This window comes from Desmodus rotundus, chromosome 8, assembly GCF_022682495.2.
Source record: "Desmodus rotundus isolate HL8 chromosome 8, HLdesRot8A.1, whole genome shotgun sequence".
Classification (NCBI taxonomy): domain Eukaryota; kingdom Metazoa; phylum Chordata; class Mammalia; order Chiroptera; family Phyllostomidae; genus Desmodus; species Desmodus rotundus.
The window spans coordinates 90,425,063-90,447,481 of record NC_071394.1 but is presented as its reverse complement, the minus strand read 5'-3'; the positions used below and the strand labels follow the sequence as shown (position 1 = coordinate 90,447,481).

Genomic DNA, 22,419 nt, shown 5'->3' with positions numbered 1-22,419 from the left:
GAAGACAGATGCCATGTGCATGCCTCCATTCTTATTTACTTCCCTGCCAGACTTCTCATGTGACTAATGCCCTCCCTATGCCCCTCTCATCCCAGACTATCAGAAGCCCCCAGGATAGAGGGGTTGTTCCTGGCCAAAGCCCACCCTCTGTACAAAGGAGAGGGAGCATACCCCTAGTGTGACTGTGCCTGACAATGTCCCCCAACTCCTGCAGCTCAGTGACCTGGTGGCCCTGGTGCGGGGGAAGCTGTCCCGCATGCAGCGGGCAGTGCTCTCAGCACTAATCGTCATTGAGGTCCATGCCAAGGATGTGGTGGCCAAGCTGATCCAGGAGAATGTGGTCAGTGTGAATGACTTCGAGTGGATCTCACAGCTGAGGTGAGGAGATGGGGCTCCTGGCCCAGCCACCCTCAGGGTCAGAGCAGTGGCAGGCTGGGGCCAGGGGAGGGGAGAGAGTCAATCAATAATTGCTGTTCCTGGCCCTCGAGGCCCTGGGACAAACTGGGCAGAGGTACCTGATGCCCTTACTCACCAAAAGAACCACCTCTCCTCAGCTGCATACCCTGCCCAGTGGCTTATGGTCTCCTGGGCTGGGAACCCATTGCCCTGCAATTCCAGGTACTACTGGACGAATAACAACCTGTACATTCGAGCCGTAAATGCCGAGTTCATCTATGGCTATGAATACCTAGGCAACAGTGGGAGGCTAGTAATCACACCCCTCACCGACAGGTAAGAGTCCGCCTTCCCATGTGCCCACCCGCTCTGGGACCCTTCCTCCAGCTCTGGATGGCCCAGAAGAGCAAGGACCAAAGGCACAGCCAGTCTATCAGAGCACAAAGGGTTTGGAAGATGGGCTTCGGGTTTCAAACAGCTCTGTCACAGGCTGAGTGACCTTGGGCAGGTGCCTCAACCCCTCTATGCCTTAGTTTTCTCTGAGCCTTCCTCAGGGTGGTTATGAGAATTTCATGAGCTGATATGTAAAGCTCATTGCTCAGGGAACATTAATGGGTGTGAGCTTTATAGATTTTTTTCAGTCAAATCCTCCTTTCAATGTGCCAGAAGAATTGATCTTGAGAGAAATAATGGGCGAGTTCCTTTATAAAGTGAACAATTCTCTTCTAAAGCAATCAGTCATTTCCTCTTGCCAACTGTATTTAGTAGCAGATTTTCAAGTTGGGTTTTGAGTAAGGATATTGAAGTGTGGCCACAGATCAGCCTTCTCAATGGGTTTCTGAGGAGGGTGCTGCATGGCCACAGGGTGGGCTGGAGAAACACTGGGCAAAGGCTGCAATTTTGACCCCAGTAACGAGGACCTGACTACCTGGAGCCATGAGAGGAAGGAGGAACAAGAACTGCTCATCATCGGGAAACAAGATGGGGAGGCTCTCTCTCCTGGTGCCCGTGGGAATCCTGAAGAAGTTGCATGGCCCATGCATGCCTCCTCTCACTCCTGCAGGTGCTATCTGACCCTGACTGGTGCCTTACATCTCAAGTTTGGGGGTGCACCAGCTGGCCCAGCTGGCACAGGAAAAACAGAAACTACCAAAGACCTGGGCAAGGCCTTGGCCATCCAGACTGTTGTGTTCAACTGCTCTGATCAGCTCGATTTCATGGCCATGGGCAAGTTCTTCAAGGGCCTGGCCAGGTGAGGCTGGGTGTGAGGGTGGCACAGGACAGGGCAGGAAGGCTGAGCTCTCCTGGGGACACTGCATGCGAGGAGCCTCACAGGATGGTGGAGGGGGCAGGAAGGGATAAACAGAAGTCAAAGGCAGTGCCCCTGTGGGCAGTGGGGAGGGGTGGTCGGCAGCTGGGGTTGTGGCTGAGTTGATAGAGATTACTATTGACTGCTTCTTCCCCGGTGGAGTCAGAGAGGCCCTTGGAGGTGCCAGGTGGGCTCTGAACTCACATCCACCTTGTGTCCTCACCCCATTTAGTTCTGGGGCCTGGGCCTGCTTTGACGAGTTCAATCGCATCGACATTGAGGTGCTGTCTGTGGTGGCTCAGCAGATCACCACCATCCAGAAGGCTCAGCAACAGCGGGTGAGCCATCCCCCTCCATACTTCCCCAAGTCACCACCTCATCCCTTCATCTATACCCTCCACACCCATGCCTTCCTGTGATCCGCACCCTGCAGGGTGAACAGCCAGGCACTGAGCCTGCCCTGAGGCCAGCCTCTCTCATCTTACAGGGGACTGGACACTTCTTCCTCCCCCATTTTGGAGCTCTCCTGAGGGCTTTTGTAGCCAGTCGGGAAGCCCCACATCCCTATTACACTCTGGGGATATCTCCTAGCCCAAGCTACGGTGGATGAAGGGGTCCCTCCCACAGGAAGAACATCTGTCCTTCCTTTACCCTCATTCAGAGTGGCCAACAGTCTTCTGCGAGCAAGAGCTGGGAGGTTGGCAGGTGCCCCAAAGCCACTCAAGTAGGGGGCCCTGGTCCCAGACAAAGCCAAGTTTGCTCAAGTTTGAAGAGAATCAGTGTGAGGATCTGGGTGTGGGAGATAGCAGATTTGTAAGACTTCAGGCAGCCAGGACCTAGGAGGCCATGGGTACCAAAGGTCTTAGGCCAGATCCTGAGAGAGGAGCCAGCTCATGATCAGAGATCCATTCTGGGCTGACTGACTATAGTCAGGACAGGGGCATCAGCAGGGGATGAGGGGGCCCATCCAGAGGAGGGGCAGGTGAGTCAACCCCTGCCACCCTGTAGGTGGAACGGTTCATGTTTGAAGGCGTCGAGATCCCACTCGTGCCATCCTGTGCGGTGTTCATCACTATGAACCCAGGATACGCTGGCCGCACCGAGCTGCCCGATAACCTGAAGGTGGGTTCAGGCCTGGAAGGCCACCCAGGACACTGGGAGACACTGGAGCATGTGGCCTGGGTTCAGAGATCCTAAAGAACTCACGCAAGGTGCCCTGACTGGTGTGGCTCAGTTGGTTGGAGTGTCCTCCTGTAAATCAAAAGGTCTTGGGTTCAATTTCTGGTCAGGGCACATGCCTAAGCTGCAGATTTGGTCCCTGGCTGAGGCGTGAGCAAGAGGCAACTGATCAATGTTTCTCTCTCACATTGATGTCTCTCTCTCTCTCTCTCTCTCTCTCTCTCTCTCTCTCTTTCTCTCTCCCTCCCCCTGTCTAAGCATGTCCTTGGGTGGATAAAAAAAAAAAATTAAAGGAAAAAAGAACTCATTCAAGGCACACAGCTGCTGGTCGTCAGGAAATGTGATTCCCTATGGCATCCCTCCTGCCCAAGGGTCTTGAGGCCCATCCCCCGGCATGGAAAGGAGGCCCCAGTCCTGTCCCCAGGCTTGCAGGCAGATTCAGGTCATCACAAAAGATCAGTTTCTAATGGGTAGACTGGTCCAGCCACAGGGGAGTATAAGACTCAGCTATGGCGGGCATGCTACAGAGAGGGATCCAAGCATCAGTGAGGGAAAAAGGCAGTGAAGCTGCCTCCTGAGGACTAGACAGCCCATAAAGCAGGTAGTGCTCTATGAGCAGAGGTCTGCCTCTCAGTTCACATATGCACCATGGACCCCAGGCACTCTTCCGGCCTGTGGCCATGATGGTTCCAGATTACGCCATGATTGCTGAGATCTCCCTCTACTCCTTTGGCTTCAATGAGGCCAATGTGCTGGCCAAGAAGATCACAACCACCTTCAAGCTGTCCTCCGAGCAGCTCAGCTCCCAGGTGAGGGCTTGCCCCAACCAGGTTCCAAGGTCTAAGGACCACTGCTGCCCCCAGCAACCCCATGAGATAGGAATTACATCCCCATTTCTCAGCTGAGGACACTGAGACCCTAAGCAACTAATTGGCCAGGCTCATGTGGTACACAGGGGAGCTGGAGCAGGAGCCAGGAACAGATGCCCACTCCGGCTAGTTCAGATGCACGGGAGGGTCAACCATTAGGTCGCCAAGAACTACAAAACCCAAGGCTGTAGATTAAGTGCACCTGGGTCTCATGCAGACAGTATGGCATAGCCATCCCCCAACCTGGGCCTCCCAGCCCCCCCACCTAAGCCTCCCAGCCATGGGAGCATGCTGAGCCCAGGTTCCAGGGATAGATACCCTTGGTCCAGGAACCAGCACTGGTGGACGAGCTTTCCTGTTTGGCTCCATTCTCAGTCAGCCCTGCCATCCCCACTCCCTTACCCTTTGCAGTGGCAGAGATGAGCCTCAGCTCTGTCTGGGCCCACATGCTAGCAGCTTAGTTTCTCTTTCCTAATAGTTCCAGAAAATATCCCTGGTATCACCCTAATGGGCCCTCTCTGGGTGACCTGCTCATGCATGAACACCAATCACTGTGGCTAAGGGGAAGCCATACTGCCTTTGGCCAGGTGGAGCCCAAAAGACCCCATGGGTTGGAGGAGATGCAGTCTGTTACTGGGGAAAAAAACTGCCCACCACAGTGCATTCTGGCTGCCCACACCTCCACACACCCTTCCTTCTAACCATCCACTTTCAAAAATGCTTTCCTCTTTATCAGAGCAGCTATTCCCACATGGTTCTGTAAATAACATCACCCCTTCTCAAATGACAGTGACCTAAAGTCAAGCCCAGTCTCCTCACCCAAGTCCAAAATTTCTGGGAAATGCACTGCTCTCTGGGTCCAGGTATATTCTCAGGGTCTGGCACCATGGGGCAGTCTGATAAATTTATTCCCAACACCTGCTCTACAATAGAGAAACAGGACCAGTGGGGAAAGCCATGGTGGTGTGACTGAAAAGTGGGTCTGGAGAGATGTTACAACAGAATCTCAGGAGGAAGCTCAAAGGCCGTGAGGCCAGCTTGTCCATGACACATGTGGGAAACTCCTTCGTTCACTCTGTGAATCAAACTTGAGTGCCTCCCTGCCCTTGGCACCATGCTAGGACTGCAGGAATTTAGCTGCAACCAAGGCAGAGTCCTTACCCTCGGGGCCAAGAGTCAAGCAGGGGACACAGAATAAGCAACCTGGTAAAAGGAGAGGGCTGCTGGGATGGTGAAGTAGAGGGGCCCAGTGGAGGGCACCTGGCCCAGGCTAGGGGGTGCAGGTGGTCATAGATGACCTGCTGGGGTAGTGACATTTTAGCTACCAGCTGGGCAATGGGCCAGGTACCAGGTGGGAGACAAGAGTGTTCCAGGCAGAAGCCCCAAAAGGGACAGATGCCCACACACCCCTCCTCCTGTCTGGCGGGAACAGGATCACTATGACTTCGGGATGAGAGCTGTGAAAACTGTGATCTCAGCGGCTGGGAACCTCAAGCGAGAGAACCCCAGCATGAACGAGGTGAGTGCCATCCAGAGAGGTGCCTAGCTGCAGGCTCTGGGAGGGCTCCAGAGCAGCTGGAGGGAAACCTGGCCTGGGCCACCCTGAAGGCTCCCCGGCCTGTGCTGCAGGAGCTGATCTGTCTCCGGGCCATCCGCGATGTCAATGTGCCCAAGTTCCTGCAGGAGGACCTCAAGCTCTTCTCTGGGATCGTGTCTGATCTGTTCCCGACCATCAGGGATGAGGACACTGACTATGGCATCCTGGACAAGGCCATCCGCAGGGCCTGTGAGAAGGACAACCTCAAGGACGTGGATGGTGAGCCCCTGGCCCCTGGCTGTCTGAGGAAGCGTTGGCTCCAGTCTCCCTGGAATCCCAAGCAGGGGAACAGAGACAGGCAGTCAGCCTCAGGCTCCCTCACACCTGACCAAGTGTGCTGCGGGCTGGGGCTCTCTGTCAAGCAGTCCATGGGCAGGGCAGGGCCCCTAGCCCTGGCACTGCTGGACCCTTCAGGTGATAACTATCTAGAAAAAAACGCTTCACTCTCACACTATACTTCTGACACCAAATGTGTGGGATTTTCCCACACCAACCAATTCTGACACCAGCTGTGTATCTTAAAATTCAATTCAATTCAATTCTGACACTCATCAGAGTTACCATAGACTCCACAGGTTAAGGTCTCACTTCCAAAGACTGCCCCCACTTCAGGCACCACTTACATGTAGTGGGTCCCCAAGTTGCCCACAACTTCTGTCTGACTTGGCTACAAATCACAGTTTCCCAAGACCCTTCCTCAAGTTTGATCATTGGCTAGAACAGCTCACAGAACTCAGGGAATTACTTACTCAAGTTTACTGGTTTATTATATAATAAAGGATATGATAAAGGATACAGATGAAGAAATACTTAGGGTGAGATCTGACCCCACAGAGTTGGGGTGTGTCACCTTCAGCATGTGTTCACTAACCTGGAAACTCCCCAAACCCTGTATTTTAGGGATTTTTATGGAGACTTCATCATGTAGTCATGATCAGTTATTAACTCCATTTCCAGCTTCTCTCCCCTTTCTGGAGATTGGGGGTGGGCATGTAAGTTCCAACTTTCTGATCTAGGCTTGGTCGTTCTGGTGACCAGCCCCCTCCCAGGAGCTTGGCACTGAGTCACCTCGTTAGACCAAGAGTTCCCAGCACTCAGGAAATGACAAAGGTCTAGGAGCTCTATGTCAGAAACCAAGGTCAAAGACTAACAATTATAAAAGAAGATCCCTAGAAAAGGACTCCTTCCACAAGCAAAACATGTTGCTCCCACCTGCGGGACTCACTTTCCTTGTGGAACTACAGCCCTGGCGTCATAGGAGCACTTGGGCGCTTCTGAACTGGCTTGTGACAAAGGCTACCATCAGCTGGAAGGGCTGGGGGGCATGCCACCCTCAGTTAGATTTCCTGTGACCCAAACACCCTTCCCTGATAGAAACTGGGGGCCTCAGCCCTGCTAGCATGTAGGCATGCAGCTGTTGTCCCCACAGCCCCATGCTTGGAGGCCCTCTCCTCCTCGCACACCCTCCCAGGGAGAATGATGCTCTTCCAGGAAGTCACACTGGCCACTATGAGCATGTGTGACCCTCCTCTGTGGCCTGATATGCTCATGTGGCCAGCCTGTTCCTCCCGCCCTCCATTGTTCCTTCCACAGGTGGCTCTGACACCACCTCCTGCCCTCCAGGCCCCAGCAGGCTCCTCGAATGAAGCCTCAAACTCTGCTCTCCCGTGATGGCCTTGGGTCAGCTTTGCCATCACTGAATAACAAGCCCTTGTCCTCTTGGCGAGGATGCCCAACCTGCAGTGCCACAGCTCTCCCCACATTCTTGGGCCCAAGTGATGCTCTCATTCCCTACCCACATGGGTCTGGCCTTCCACCTACAGTTCACAGCTGTTTCAATAGCCCTGGGCTTGTCAGTTAAAGCTCCCGACTGACCCTGGGATTTTGCCTTGTATTGGCCAGCACTTACTGAAGGCAATGCTCCCAGCAGGCCAGCCAGGCAGTAGCTTTGGGGCTGGAATTGATTGCAGGCCTGTGACAGCTGACACTGGGCAGGCCCATGTGGTCTGCCCCCTAACCAGTGGATGTTAGGGAGCAATAGTTTCCATGGAAACCATGACTGGCTGCGAGCAGAGAGTCTCTGCTCTCTGCCAGGCTCATGTTTAGGACTTCACCGCCCCTGCCCATGAGAACTATGAAGCCTTATTTTACAGATGAGGAAACTGAGGCTCAGAGAGTGAGGTGACCATCTGAGGGCACACAGCAAGCTAGCGGCAGAGACAGGACCTAAGTCTATTCTCTGACCCCTGGGTTCCTCTGCCATGTCCCCCCAGGCTTCTTGACCAAGTGCATCCAACTCTATGAGACCACAGTGGTGCGGCATGGCCTCATGCTCGTCGGACCCACAGGCTCCGGCAAGAGTCAAGTAAGTGCAGCAAAGTCAGGCAGCCCAGTGCCCGGACAGCAGGCCTGAGGGCAGTGCAGTCTCAGCAGGATCTTGGTCCCCATTTAGACGTCTTGATTTTTAGAATATCTCCTGTCCCCTGGGGCCTGCAGCCCACTCCAGCCCTGCTCTCCGGGGGGCCAAGAGGCTCACTCTTGGGTGCCTGTCTTCCCAGTGTTACAGAATCCTAGCAGCTGCCATGATGTCGCTGAAAGGGCAGCCGTCCATCAGTGGTGGCGTGTATGAGGCTGTCACTTACTATGTGCTCAACCCCAAGTCCATCACAATGGGCCAGCTGTACGGGGAGTTTGACCTGCTCACCCATGAGTGGTAAGTGATTCCCAACCCCCCGTTCAGTGACAGCCTTGCTCCCAGATCTCTGGAGGCTGTGGGCCATGGGCCCCTCTTCCTCCCCTAGTCTAGTGGAAGGTCTGTAGCTCAGGCTCTGGAGCCCAAAGCCTGGGACTCTACCCACCACTGCACTTCCTGGGACTGAGTGACCTTCCTGGCCTCCTGGGCCTTGGTGCCCTCATCTGCAAAGTGGAGGTAAAAATGGCACCATTATTATGTTAAGGAGAAAATGAGTTTAACACATGAAAGATGCTTGGATGTTGTGGCACACACCAGGTGCTCAGTAAATATTGACTTCTATCCTTGCCCCAAGGGAGGCTGGTGTCCCTCTTAGGGCCTCTTTTTGCAGACAGAGGCGTGCATTTTAAAGGAAGCGTGCTGAGCTGGGGGAAGAGCAACTGGGCTGAGACCCTTCAAACATCAGCACCTAAGGGTCTTTTCTCTGAGGTAATTCTGTATCTCCACAGAAGCCTCCAGTCTCCTGCTGAGGGTGTTGCCTGGCTCCAGTGCTGTGGGAACACAGCGGGGGTTGGGCACTGGAGAGGGAGTCACCTGTCTTTCTGAATGCAGACCTGTCCTGCTTCCCTTATTTCCAGTGAAGGGTCTCATCCATACCCACTCCAGGCTCCTGTGTGGGTAGATGGGTGGCGTGGGGAATCAGACCAGAAAATGTCCCCCTAAACCCCTCCCGGGCACCTGGTACCTCTGAGACCTGAGCCTTCTTGGTTCTGAGGCGGGAACCAGGTATATCTCACAACCCATCGCCTGCTTTCTCTGCTTAGTCATTTCCCCCTTCCCCATTTCTTTCCACACTCCAGAACTGTGTGGGCCTCCGTTTCTGTTGTTGCCTCTCTCTTACTTCCTTTTTTCTCTGGATATCATCTTTTATCTTCCTATAATACAACTTTAGTGGGGATTCAACAGAGGGAATATAAGCACACATTTTTGTTACACCAAAAAGTCCTGTTTTCCCTATTAAATTTTTTAAATGAATGAAGATATTGAAGAATGAAGAAAAAAAAAGACCAGCAAAGCAGGGCCAGCCTAGTAGCCAGGTTTCCTTGGGAGCCAGCTGTGCTCTTGGACTTGCCTCCTTGGCACCTACAACCCTCCCCTCCCTGGTGGCTGCAGGACAGATGGGATTTTCTCCTCCCTAATCCGGGCGGGGGCCACCACCTCCGACACCAACAAGAAGTGGTATATGTTCGATGGGCCAGTGGACGCTGTCTGGATTGAGAACATGAACACGGTGCTAGATGACAACAAGAAGCTGTGCCTCAGCTCCGGGGAGATCATCAAGCTCACAGAGGTGTGTCCACCTGTCCCCTCACCTGCTCTCCTCTGCAGCTGGGTGGGCCTGGAGGCCAAACCTTGTCCCCCTCTACCCCTCCTTCTCAGGCCACAGCTGCACCTCAGGCAATCACCACAACCCACCTAGGCCTCAGCTCCTAGCACCCTCCCAGTCCCCAAGCTCCCGCCCCTCAGCCATGTCCTGCACAGCTGCTCAGTGCTGCCCTGTCAGCAGACCCACTTTCTGTGATGCTCTGAGCCCAGGACGGGGACAGCCACACACCACTCCCAGCTGATGCTGCCTTGTGCCTCCCAGGCCCGCTTTCAACCATATTGGCCCAGTCCAGGTCACCGTTCTAGCAGTGTTCCCAGAGGCTAGGATACAGATCTGACCACAGGGACACCCCCTGGTGTGTGAGGGGCATCACCTAGGAGTAAAAGCAGTTCACTATATCTACACTGAGCCAATCTTTGAGCCCTTCTGAGGGCACCTAAAGGTCAATGTGAACTTATGTCCCTGTACACAGGTGCAGGCTCTGTAGCAGAGTACAGGGCTCCTATTAGACTTCCTCAGGGCTCCAAAGACACCCAAATGCCCTGACCCCAGGCTGCCCAGAGAGCTCCCAGGAGAGGACTCGTGTTCCTCTTCAGGTCCCAGGGGAGGGCCACATTATCAGCTGAGGACCAAGGACTTCCTGCAGCACCCCTGACCCCAGGACTACTGCTGGCCCACAGCTGGCCCCATGCCCACAGCTACAGGATGAGCACCCCTCCCCATGGCCCTGCAGCCCTTTCCTGGCCCTGGGGACTGGCACCTGGCCCCCACACACAGATCATCTTTGTTCCAGGAGATGACCATGATGTTTGAGGTGCAGGACCTGTCAGTGGCCTCACCAGCCACAGTGTCCCGCTGTGGCATGGTGTACCTGGAGCCCAGCATCCTGGGGCTCATGCCCTATGTTGAGTGCTGGATGAAGAGGCTCCCTCCCTTACTCAAGCCCTACCAGGAGCACTTCAAGGCCCTCTTTGTCGGCTTCCTGGAGGTAGGTGAGGCCACAGTGTGCCAGGCCCAGGTGTGGCAGGAGGGCGCTGTGTCCACCAGCCACAGGAGCTGAGTGTCATCCCCTGCAGGACACCATCGCTTTCGTCCGGTCTTCAGTGAAGGAAGTGATCGCCTCAACCAATGGCAACCTAACCATGAGTCTCCTCAAGCTGCTGGACTGCTTCTTCAAGCCCTTTGTGCCTAAAGAGGTGCGGCTGTGAGCAGTGGGCTGCGTGCCTGCTTGCCAGGCCCCTGTCCTCCTTGCCTGAGCTGCCTGAGGGCCCTGAATCCCAAGTCCAGCTTCCTGAAAGAGAGAACTGGATTGGCTGTCCTGGGTCACGGGCATGCCCAGTCCATTCTGCTATAGACACAAAACTGTGCAGTGGAGACCAAGGGATGTCCCCCCACCCGCCACCTTTCTCAGGCCACTTAGTACTGTTTCTGCTGTAGCCTGATGCTATTCCCTTTGTCCCTAGGGCCTCAAGAAAATACCTCCTGAAAAGCTGAGTCGCATCCCAGAGCTCATCGAGCCATGGTTCATCTTCTCCCTGATCTGGAGTGTGGGCGCCACAGGGGACAGTGCCAGCCGCAGCAACTTCAGCCACTGGCTCAGGATCAAGATGATGATAGAAAACGTGAGATGTGGCAGCCCCCAGGATGGGCGTCCACGTGTGGGACACATGTGCTGAATGCTGGGCATTCTGGGGCTGTCCCCCAGGCCCAGGCACCCAATGACAAGTAGCCACACAAACTACTAGGCCTCACAACCTGGTTTTCCTCCCGGTTCCACAGCTGACCATGCACTTCCCAGAGGAGGGGCTGGTGTTCGATTACAGGCTGGAGGATGCTGGCATCAGCAATACCAATGATGAGGACGAAGAGGAGGAGGGCAAGCAGGTGACTGCAGGCCTTCCCTGAGGGAATGGGACAGGGAGCGCCCCACTGGGTGGGTGGCTATGCACCTGGAGGAATAATGACTAGAGAGAGCAGACCACGTTGACAGCCACAGGTCTCAGGCTGGAGATAGGTATACATCATCTCGTGAACACTCCCAGACCCATGGTGTGGTTATTTCCCAAACAAGGAGGCTAAGGCTCAGAACAGTCATACTCAGCTAGTCATTGCAGAGGTGGACTTCAATCTGGATCTAGAAGAGGTCCCTTCTCAACCATACACACTGTCTCCTCTGTGTTAATGTTGAGCCCAGAGATTGGCCGCTTCCATTTTACTTAAAAGCCCCATTTGTCCAGGGCCTGGGCTCCCCAGGAGAGGGAAAGCAAGTGCCCATGGCCTGCCTCAGTGTTCCCATCCCTCCTATAAGCCAGTGAGGACTCAGTGAGCCTTCTTACCTTATTCCAGCATTAGGACCCCAGCTCAGAGGGAGGAAAGGGCACCGAGACATCTGTAGAGATGGTCACAGGGCAAAGTCCTACTGGGAACCTTACAGGGCACATTTGAATCTAATGGTCAGAACTGTCCCTAATGTGACATGTTGGTTTGACCATAGTGAACACCCACATCAAGGGAGGTCTGCAAGCTGGGTCAGGGCTGTGGGTGAAAGGATTAATGCAGGTGGGGATGGTGGGGGAGACCGGTCCAGGTGACCTCTGAGTGTTCAGGTGATGCCAGTGCCCATGGCTCTGGCCCCCACATTCTTGGGCAGACTGAAACTAAATAGCAAAGACCTTTTCATTCTGGGTTGTCCAGTTCCCAGAGTACCTCCTTCATGTAGAAACCTAGGGACTAGCAGTCCCTAGGGAACCTACCACTGGAGGCAGCTGTGTGCAGAGCCCCCACCCCTGCCATTCCTGGTGATTTGTTCTGGAAGTCCCCTACCCAAGCAGAGGGTGGAGCATGGGGCTTCCAACTTCTGTCAGAAGCAGCCCCTCACTGGGCCTTCTTGCCAAGGCCCTGCAGTATAGCTCCTGGCCCTCCTGGTGCACTTGGCTAGGGGTGCGGTAGGGAGGGGTTCGAGGCCCACCCCTGAGCCACCTGTGGTTCCAGGTTGCCTGGGTGAAATGGATGGACTCTTCAGCTCCATTCACCATGATGCCAGACACCAACTACTGCAACATCATTGTGCCCACCATGGATACCGTGCAGATGTCCTACTTACTAGACATGCTACTCACCAACCACAAGCCTGTGAGTGCCCCGCCATGCCCTGCCTCACCCTATACCAAGGCCCAGGTCAGGGTGGCTGGCTCCTGCTGTGCACTGGGCCCTGTGAGAGAGCTCTGTGTACATGACCCCCACTCTCTTAGGTGCTGTGCATCGGACCAACAGGCACGGGAAAGACCCTCACCATCGCCAACAAGCTCCTGAAGAACCTGCCACTGGAGTATATCAGCCACTTCCTCACCTTCTCAGCCCGCACCTCAGCAAACCAAACTCAGGACCTCATCGACAGCAAGCTTGACAAGAGGTGGGCAACCCTCATTCCTTTCTAGGCTCCAGTGTTCCCCTTAGTCTGGCTGAACCAACCTCCCCACCAAATAATGCTCTTGGGTTTGCCAGAAACCTTCCCCAGGGGTGGGCAGGGGTGGGCTGGGCTCCCTTGAAGACTGTTCTGGAGCCTTCTTGCATCAGGAATTCCTACTGAGCCCTTCCATGGGTACTTGCCCTGGGCTGGGCACTTGGGCAAGGCCTGTTATCCATATGCCTGGGAGGCAAGACTCACCCTGAGGGAGACCAGACCTTAGCGCAGCCAGTGTGATGATCCAGGACACTCAGGATGGGGCCAAGGAGGCCCAGCAATCTAGATGAGGCCGAAGTTTGTGAGGGCTTCCCAGAGGCTGCCCCTGGATTCCCAGAGGACCTGGTGCCCATGGGTGCTGGGCTCACATAGCCCCTCCCTATAGGCGGAAGGGTGTGTTTGGACCACCCCTGGGGCGTAACTTCATCTTCTTCATCGATGACCTGAACATGCCAGCCTTGGAAACATATGGTGCCCAGCCACCTATCGAGCTATTGCGCCAGTGGATGGACCATGGTGGCTGGTATGACCGCAAGATCATCGGTGCGTGCCAGTTGGCTGGGGCAGCAGGGCACAAGCAGAGTGTGCTGGGCAGGGCAGGCTACTCCTCCACTGGGCAGTGCAGGCACGGGGGCTAGGGCCCATGACACAATACTTTTAAAGGGTCCTCAGAAATGTTTTATTTTATAAAAACCAGGGGGGAAATGAACTTTTAGCTCAAAGAAAAATTTAATGTATATTAATGTATTTGTATTTATACTGATACTGTTGTAAATTGTAATTTTTAATATTTTTTAATGGAGAGGAAAGCCCATAAAGATAAAAATGCCCAGGGCCCACGGAAGTCATACTGCAGCCCTGGGCAGGGCCCCCTCCTGACTTCCTGCTCCCACTCCAGGAGCCTTCAAGAAACTGGTGGACATCAACTTTGTCTGTGCCATGGGTCCCCCAGGCGGAGGCAGGAATGCCATCACTCCTCGGCTAACACGCCACTTCAATTACTTGTCCTTTGTTGAGATGGATGATGTCAGCAAGAAGCGCATCTTCTCCACCATACTGAGCAGTTGGATGGGTGAGCATTGGGTGGCAGTGGGGGAGGCCATGGCAAAGGCAGAAGCCCGGGCTGGGTAAGCTACAGCAAGGACAGCTGGGCAGCCACTGGAAAGGGTGGAGTGCTGAACCACTGACCTGGCTCCACCCCTTACTTGGCTATGTTACCTTTGTCAAATTCATGAACCCCTCTGAGCCTCAGTTTCTTCATCTGTAAAACGGTCAATAATATTAGTGCCCACCACCCCAAGTCCTGAAGGTTAAGTAACACATTGCATGTAGAGCATCCAGCATGAAGCCTGGCCAGTGGTGACTGCTGAATAATATATATGTATGTACAAATATGCATTCACCTGTATAAGTACCCACGTATCTATTAGTACTTGCCCAGAAACTCTGGTGGAAGGATGTTACTTTTAGAACTGAGGAAAAGCCATCAAGACAGAATAGACAAAATTGCCCTGATCCCTCGTGGGGCTTGGGGGAAAGTCCACCCCAGGATGGAATTTCCCCCCACCATCCCCCCTCCCACCTAACACATACTCTGACCTGTGAATTCCACTTGGCACTGTGCCAGGTTATGCAAGATGGGAGTCAAGACTTCCTCAGGCCTTCCCTCTGTTGGCCTTGCCTACTCTGCACCCAGGTGCTATACGCCAGACGTGCCTACCTGCCCAGCTTAGAGATGGGGGTCATATTGCTCTGGATGCAGTGGTCAGTGGCTACTCTGGGAGCACCTAGCCAGGGTGCATAGCAAGGGGCCCACCTGACTCTGAGCCCCATATCTCTCCCTCAACCCTCCAGATGGACTCCTCGGAGAAAAAAGTTACCGGGATCCCGTGCGTAAGTACAGGCCTAGATGGAAAGGGGCTCTGATTCCAGGGTAGCCCTGGGCACCGGTTGGCTGTGGCTGAGGCTGGGGACCAGGGGCCACAGTGAACCATCCTCAGGATCATGTGGGAACCTTGGGCCTTTGCTAGAGCAAAGGTTAGCACCATAGCCGACTGCCTTCCTAGGCTCCTTCACCCCTTCTTCTAGCCAACAGTCCTTCAGTGCCTGACACTGGGTTAGTGTCTGGCCCATAGTAGAAGCCAAGTGAATGTGAGTCGAATGAATGAATAAAGAAATCCAACAATCTTCCACCCTGTGTGAAGAAGAAAAGGCTTCAAAGAGAGCTGGCCCCTCCAAGGAGCAGACATGGCCTTGAGAGCCAAGGGTGATCTGCAGCTGGAATCTGGCAGCCCTCAAGACGCAGCCTCACACAGGGCAGGTCTGTTGGTCATTGCCGCATGGCCATGGACACTCCAGAACTCTGTCCCCAACTCATGTCCCACCTCTTCACCCCCCTCAGCTAAAATAGGCCATCAGAAGACAGAGCCCTCTCTCGTCCTCCACATCCACTGCTTACCTGCACCCAGGCCTCCCCCAGTATCCTCCCCTGCATTCTCTCCTATTTCATGAAATGAATTTCCCTGCTTCCCACTTAGAGCAAGCCCTCCTCTTAGGCCTGAATCTCATCCCCTGTTGTCTGCTTGAGGATGTGGCCCCACCCCCCCACCCCAACACCAGTAGTCCCTCAGGCAAGCATGTCTCAATTTCTCCCAGCTTAACAATGAAACACAAATCACCCCCCTTAGCCCCTTCCCACCTACCCTGGGCCATCTCGATACTCCATTCCTCTGCTCCATTCCTCTGCTCTCCTTGACTGCAAAACTCCTGAAAAGCGTCTCCTCCTGCTGGCGTCTCCACCAGCCCTCCTCCTACTGGCCTTGATCCCCCAGGAGTGCTGTTGTCACCAGCGGCCTTGTATGGCCACCTGTCAGTCTTCACCTACCCTGGTAGTCGCCAGTGTTGACCAAATGTGTCCCACCCATCTCTCAGGTACCCCTTCCCATAGCCACCCCTTCCTAGATTGACTGGGGCTGGCTCCCCAGCCTCTCCCTCCAACCACACTCTCCCGGGCAATCTCAGCCTGCCCCAGCGAGAAAGCCGTCCAAGTACTGAGGACGCCCGAGTTTGCATCTTCAGTCCAGACCTCACTCCTGAACCCCTGAGCCCACATCTCCTCTCACATATCCACTGGGCATTTTTAAGTTATGGCAGCTCCGTCCTTTCAGTCATTCAGGACAAGAGCCTTAGCGCCATCCAGACTCTCCTCTCTTTGATACCCACAACTGTCAGGGGGGCCTGCTGACTCTCCCTCCAGAACCACCCCCGAGCCACTGCCCATCCTCACTCACCCAGCCCTAGCAGCAGCCCCACCCTGGTGACCCTGCTCCTGCCTTCACCCCCTGCATCCATTCATCTGTCTTCTGTCTGTCCGTCCATCCTCCATCCGCAGCCAAAGGGACCTATTCAAACTTTAAATCAGATCACATTCTCCCCGCCCACCCCATACAGGCAAGCCCCAAGCCCCAATAGAGGCAAGCAAAGCCGCCCCATCAGCCCCTGTGCTCTCACCTCCTCCTGCTGGTCATTAACACCCCAGCTGTGCCCACCTCAGGGCCCCCACCCTCACAGTCACGTCTCTGGAACACTGTCCCCAGTTCTGGGCCTGCCTGCACCTCACTTCTTCATGTTTCTGCTCAAGTGCCCTCCTCAGTGAGGCCTTATGTTACAATCCCCAACCCTGGCTCTCCCTGACCTCTCTCCTGTTATCGGTGTCTCCCTGGCACTCTTGGTCACCTGTTTTCTGTCCGCATTTCTTATGTGTGTCGGAGCTTCTCTCCCTACAAGCATGTTCTCTTGTTGAGGAGTGTCTGTGCCCAGGACCAGGAGCAGCGCCTGCGTGTGTGGAAGAGCCACCCTTAGAGCTCAGGAGCCCTCCTACCCTTCTTTATGTTTTCCACTTCTAGGGGCTCCCTCTGCCCCAGGGTCCTGCTGACGGAATTGTGGTTCCCAGCAAAGAATTACATAGTTTTCAAAAAAACAAGCAAATACGTTGTTAGTAGTGAAGAGTCAGGCTGGGGCGGTACAGCAGCTCCGAGGTGAGCCTGAGGGTCATGGCTGAGCTCCAGCCCCACTACGTTCACTGCAAAGTCCTGAGTCCATGGGGATTGTGCGACCCTCCCCGTGCATGGCTCAGAGGTGGCAGATTTCAAGTCTGGGACAAAGACCCATAAGGCAAGAGAGTAATGGCCCACCCAGCACTGAATACATCCCAGTGCCCCATGCATGAACAGCCTATGTCAGTAATAAGGATGTAAAAGGGGGAAGCTCAAAGCAGGAGATTCCTCACCCTGAGGTGGGGGCATCAGGAAGTCCTGGTGGAGGAGAGGGGCTAAAGGACAGGTAGAACCCAAGCATGCCGCCTGAAGAAAGGGTGTCTGGGGGAGAACACAGCACCAACAAGGACTGGGGTTAGGATCTTCAGAGGCTGCACAGGGAGCTCCTGCCTGTGTGACCCAGGCTCCCTCCTATTTCCACAGCCGGTGCCCCCAACATCACCCACTTCACGGATCCCCTCGTGGAAGCTACCATCATGGTGTACTCCACCATCACCTCCCAGCTGCTGCCCACCCCAGCCAAGTCCCACTACACCTTCAACCTGAGGGACCTCTCCAAGGTCTTCCAGGGCATGCTCATGGCCGACCCAGCCAAGGTTGAGGTGAGAATCTGGCAGACCCCTCCCCAGTGTCCTGTAGAGAAATGCCCACTCTGCCCTCACTGTCCCCCCAGTTTCAGGTCTCCCTGCCCCAACTCCCCAGCCTTGATGTGGCCAGGTCTAGAGGGAGCTGGGGACATGGTGAGTGCCAGGCCCCCAGGAGCCCTGCATTCCTGCAACTGAGCTCCATCTCACAGGTGAAGCCCATGCCTAGAATGGCAGCTGTGATGGGGCCACACAGAAGAGGGAGCCAGAGCAAGGCCAGGGAGAAAGAGGGCTCCTGATAGAGGCCCTGGGTGTGAGAAGATTTGTGGGGAGAGTGAGAGGGATGCCTTCCGGGAATGAAAGGCACCTAGGTGGAAGGAGCAGGAAGTACGGTGGGGAGTGGGGCATCACGTGTGCTGGACAGGCTCAGGCACACCCTGTGAGCTGCCAGGGGGAACAGCATCCCAAAGGAGATGGGGAGCCAGGGAATGGGTGGGGATCTGCATAATGGAGAATTGACTGGTCAGCGTGTATGGATCATAATTGACTGGTCAAGGAGAGAGAGTGAACAAGACAGAAGCTGCCCTGACCTTGCCAAGCTACAACCAAAGCTGTTGAGAGAAGAGGCTGGGGGCTCCCAGAGGGTGGTCTAGTCACCCAGAGGGAGGTGGGGAAGCAGGGATAGAAGTGGCAGTAGGGATGGAGATGGGGGCAGAATCAGAGGGGATTTGAGGATCAGATCAGTGGAATGTGCTGCGTGGTTAGATGTGGGATACTGGGACGGTGCAAAAAGAATCAGGCATTCCTCCCAGGCTTAGAGTTTGGCAAGCCATGGGAGCCATTACAGGGGAGAAGCAACGACCAGTTAATGGAGCTGGGTGCCCAGCAGGCACTCGGCCAACTGGGCCTGGAGCTGAGAGTGGAGACGCCCAGGCAGTACTCTGCGGGGCTCGGTCCTCAGTCAGCAGATGCGCCTCCAAGCAGCCCCTGGAAAAGGCCGGGCCAAAGAGCTGTGGCTCCCGCTCACCCTCTGACTCCTGGTAGTTTGAAAGGTGGCTGAGGGCCCAGGGGTGAGGGTGGGCACTGATGCTGGGATGGCTGCAGGACAAAGTGCAGCTGCTGCGACTGTGGTACCACGAGAGCTGCCGCGTGTTCCGTGACCGCCTGGTGAACGAGGAGGACCGCAGCTGGTTTGACAAGCTCTTAGAAAGCCACATGGAGGTATGGAAGGTAGCCTTCAGTGAGGTCTGCCCCTTCCAGCCCATCCTTTATGGAGACTTCATGTCACCAGGCTCTGATGTCAAGTCCTACGAGCTCATCACCAGCGAGAAGAAGGTAAAGGGGCCCAGCTGGTGCCCTATCCCTGGTGGGGGCCTCTTCACCCTGTACCCCTGAGCCCTGAGCCCTCTGCAGCCACCAATAACAGACTGAGCATCAGGATACTGGGTCAGAAGGCCAGCTCTGGGACTGCAGGCCTGCATTTACTTCTCTGAGTCCCATCTCCTCCCCTGTCAAATAGGTACAGCTGGCCCCGCCTGACCCATCTCTGAGGACAAGTCTTGTGGTTCAGCCGAGACAGGCTCTGTGAACAGGCACATGCTCTCCCTGTTTTGAGGGCTCTCCTCCCATTCACAGACGACCTCAGACTTCTGTCTTCCTGGGGTCACAAGTCTGAGTCAGGATTCCAGGGAGACAGAAGAGGCCTGGGTTAGGGCCATGGAGCTATGTAGCTGGAGAGAGCCTCCTGATAGTTTCTCTCCACACATTTCTCCTTGCTCCCAGGAGCTCCCCCCAGGGTCCTAGGTCAGCACATCCTGGTGAGCCCCAGGAAGAAGGCAGGGCTCTGACCCTAACCCTCAGGATTCAATATGTCCAGCAGGTCAAGCCTCATTCAGGCAGAACTGGCTTCTTAAAGCCCAGCACCCTTCCAAGCACAGAGGAGCAGGGCAGGCCATGGGCAGGGGTGTGCCTCCCATCAGGGGTCCAGGTGTACAGGGACAGAGGGAGGACCCAGTTCTCCCCCTCCCCCCAGATGATGAAGGTGATTGAGGAGTACATGGAGGACTACAACCAGATCAACACAGCCAAGCTAAAGCTGGTCCTCTTCATGGATGCTCTGAGCCACATTTGCCGCATCAGCCGCACCCTGCGCCAGGCACTGGGCAACGCACTCCTGCTGGGTGTTGGTGGCAGCGGCCGCAACTCCCTCACACGGCTCACCTCACACATGTGAGGGTCCCAGGCATGGTGGGCAGAGGGCAGCTGGTGGCAGGTTGTTGCTTCCATCCATGTTATTCCACAGTGCTGGGAACACAGGGCAGCCCTGAGCCAGACCCTCCCAGCCCATGGGCTTCTGGGAACAGGACCTGGGGTCCAAGAAGAGGCAGCAATGTGCCCTGTACAGCTGTGGAAAGAGGGTGTACATGCAGTCATCCAGCAGGGATTCCTGGAGGTGGTGGCCATGGGCTTGCTCTCAGAACCAGAGCTGGGAGAATGGAAGGGAAGGGCATTTCAGGTCAAGGGAACAGCTCGTACAAAGGTCTGGAGGTCAGAGAGCAGGCCAGGGCCTGGAGAGTCTGCAGATGTGTCCAAGATAGGAGCAAGACTCTGAATGGCCAGAGTGGGGTGTGGGCACCTATGAGCACCTCAGCACTGGGCCCCAAGTGTTGTCACACCTCTTCTCAACTCATCTCCAGGGCCGAGTATGAGTGCTTCCAGATTGAGCTCTCCAAGAACTATGGCATAACTGAGTGGCGAGAAGATGTTAAGAAGGTCTTGCTCAAGGCTGGCCTGCACAGCCTGCCCATCACCTTCCTGTTCTCGGACACCCAGGTGCCACCACCATGGGCAGTGGGCAGGGTCCAGGGTGGGCTGGATATAACCCCATTCAGTGTGGCATCCTGAAAGGTGGTCAGTCCTTCATGCCCAGGTCACTGTCAGTGGAGTGGATCCTAGGAGGGACAGTCGGGACAAGGGAGAGCCACAGATAGGTGAGTCAGGAGCATGAGGCATAAATCATTATCATGCTCCAGTACACAGAGGCCCCTGCACAATGGCTGACCACAAGCAGCCACACTCACTGGCCAACACTTCCCACCTCAAGGACCACTCAACTTGTGCCCAAGTCACTGTGCCCCTGGCTGCCCTCTTGGGGGCTGCTCGCTCTGGAGCTCCCTGTGTGTGACGTCTCTCCCATGACTCTGAGAGAAGGTGAGGTTGTCGTTTTGGGGCCTCAAGACAAATGGAGCAGAGATTAAATCTGGCTGGTGGTCAAGGTTGGGCCATGGCTACAGGCCTAGGATGTGACCCAAACTGGCAAAGGCCCCTGTGCTCCTACCCCTGGGCTCCCCACACAGAGTCAGCCAAGGGAGAGTGTGCTCTGGCACTGGCCAGGCCCTGGCCATATGAACTGGGCAAGGACCTGTTTCTACCTGTAGCCTGGTTTCTTCCTGTGAGTAAACGGAGGCATGGAGAGGCCAGAAAAGTGAAGAGGAAGATGCCACAGCTCTTACCCAGGACCCAGGGCCCTTCCACCACACACTGGCAATGTTCAGGGTCTCTGCCATAGGGCAGGCCTGGATGCAAGTCCTAGACCATGACTTGTGACTCTGGGCTTCTCTGAGACTTGGTGCCATGGTCTGTAAAATGGGGCTGCTGTGAAGGTCCAGTGAGACCATAACTGTGGAGTCTAACATCCAGGAGCCATCTCCAAGGCTCAGCCCCTTCACCCCTATCCCTCCCCAGATCAAGAACGAGTCCTTCCTGGAGGACATTAACAACGTCCTGAACTCAGGTGACATTCCCAATCTCTACACCCCGGATGAGCAGGACCAGATTGTCACCACCATGCGGCCCTATGTCCAGGAGCAGGGTCTTCAGCCCACCAAGGCCAACCTCATGGCTGCCTATACTGGGCGTGTGCGCAGCAACATCCACATGGTGCTGTGTATGAGGTACAGGGAGCCATCACAGCCACACAGGGACAGCAGGGCTGGGTGGGGATGCACTTGGGCCAGCTGTGAGGAGAGATGGTCTGGGCCTTGCCACCATGCCACTGGGTCCAGACTACTGTATGTAGCATCCTGGCTGCCATGCTGAAGGACTATGCTAGGGCCCTGGGTTCCTGGGAATGTCGGTGTCTTAGGACCTCATTTGGACTCCTGGCCCTCCAGCCCCATCGGAGAGGTCTTCCGAGCTCGCCTGAGGCAGTTTCCTTCCCTGGTCAACTGCTGTACCATTGACTGGTTTAACGAGTGGCCGACAGAGGCCCTGGAGTCTGTGGCCAACATATTCCTGAATGAAATCCCAGAACTGGAAGCTACCTCTGAAGTAATTGAAGGACTGGTAAGTGTCTTGGTTAAAAACAAACAATCAGGGGGAACCGTTTAGGTTTGGGCTTGGGGTCACCGAGGCCTGGGTAAGAGTCCCAGGCCCACGACTGACGGTAAGCCTTTAGGTAAACAGCTTTACCTGTCTAAGCCTCAGTTTCTTCATCTGTATAACGGGAGTGCCAGGGGGTCATCACAATGATGTAGGAGGTTGAGCACACAGTTATAGTTACTGTTTATCTTATTCCCTGAGTGCTCAGCTTTCTTCAAAGAACTCTCTGTCACAACCCAGAGACTACAGACAAGGGTCTAGAATTGTCTGGTCCAACCTGAAAGAGTAATGGCCACCTGAGGGCCAAGACCTAGGATGAGCCCATTTCCCTTTTCCCCTCAGCCTTGGGCCCTCCCTTAGATCCAGCTTAAGGTGGTGGGGCCTCACCTCAGGGCCCTCAAAGAAAGGCACGCAGGTCATGGGGGCTGTGGCTGGGCCAAGAGCTGGGAGATGCCTGGGTCCACGTTCAAAGCCAGCTCTGCTTTGAACAGGCCCCTTAACTTCTCTA

The 22,419-nt window shown here is 55.1% G+C and overlaps 1 protein-coding gene across 10 annotated transcripts in view; it reads left to right on the top strand.

The window, feature by feature from the left end:
• DNAH1 (dynein axonemal heavy chain 1) overlaps nucleotides 1-22,419 on the top strand; it is a 78,578-nt gene that overhangs the window by 41,690 nt on the left and 14,469 nt on the right. For 7 of the 10 annotated variants that reach the window (XR_008427479.1, XM_053929558.2, XM_053929554.1 and 4 more), the window contains 26 exons: nucleotides 215-378; nucleotides 619-732; nucleotides 1,460-1,648; nucleotides 1,938-2,043; nucleotides 2,714-2,827; nucleotides 3,544-3,693; nucleotides 5,186-5,272; nucleotides 5,383-5,569; nucleotides 7,624-7,715; nucleotides 7,909-8,063; nucleotides 9,216-9,393; nucleotides 10,223-10,417; nucleotides 10,506-10,625; nucleotides 10,893-11,051; nucleotides 11,209-11,313; nucleotides 12,421-12,561; nucleotides 12,681-12,841; nucleotides 13,278-13,435; nucleotides 13,791-13,964; nucleotides 14,747-14,785; nucleotides 17,371-17,549; nucleotides 18,636-18,866; nucleotides 19,564-19,760; nucleotides 20,228-20,363; nucleotides 21,276-21,484; nucleotides 21,704-21,875. Coding sequence is in view for 9 of the 10 variants with exons in the window: in XM_053929558.2 (XP_053785533.1) it covers nucleotides 215-378; nucleotides 619-732; nucleotides 1,460-1,648; nucleotides 1,938-2,043; nucleotides 2,714-2,827; nucleotides 3,544-3,693; nucleotides 5,186-5,272; nucleotides 5,383-5,569; nucleotides 7,624-7,715; nucleotides 7,909-8,063; nucleotides 9,216-9,393; nucleotides 10,223-10,417; nucleotides 10,506-10,625; nucleotides 10,893-11,051; nucleotides 11,209-11,313; nucleotides 12,421-12,561; nucleotides 12,681-12,841; nucleotides 13,278-13,435; nucleotides 13,791-13,964; nucleotides 14,747-14,785; nucleotides 17,371-17,549; nucleotides 18,636-18,866; nucleotides 19,564-19,760; nucleotides 20,228-20,363; nucleotides 21,276-21,484; nucleotides 21,704-21,875 (3,912 nt within the window). In the remaining variant the exon portion in view is untranslated. The remainder of the gene's footprint in view (nucleotides 1-214; nucleotides 379-618; nucleotides 733-1,459; nucleotides 1,649-1,937; nucleotides 2,044-2,713; nucleotides 2,828-3,543; nucleotides 3,694-5,185; nucleotides 5,273-5,382; nucleotides 5,570-7,623; nucleotides 7,716-7,908; nucleotides 8,064-9,215; nucleotides 9,394-10,222; nucleotides 10,418-10,505; nucleotides 10,626-10,892; nucleotides 11,052-11,208; nucleotides 11,314-12,420; nucleotides 12,562-12,680; nucleotides 12,842-13,277; nucleotides 13,436-13,790; nucleotides 13,965-14,746; nucleotides 14,786-17,370; nucleotides 17,550-18,635; nucleotides 18,867-19,563; nucleotides 19,761-20,227; nucleotides 20,364-21,275; nucleotides 21,485-21,703; nucleotides 21,876-22,419) is intronic. The other 3 variants (XM_053929557.2, XM_053929556.1, XM_053929555.2) reach the window with 3 other exon arrangements.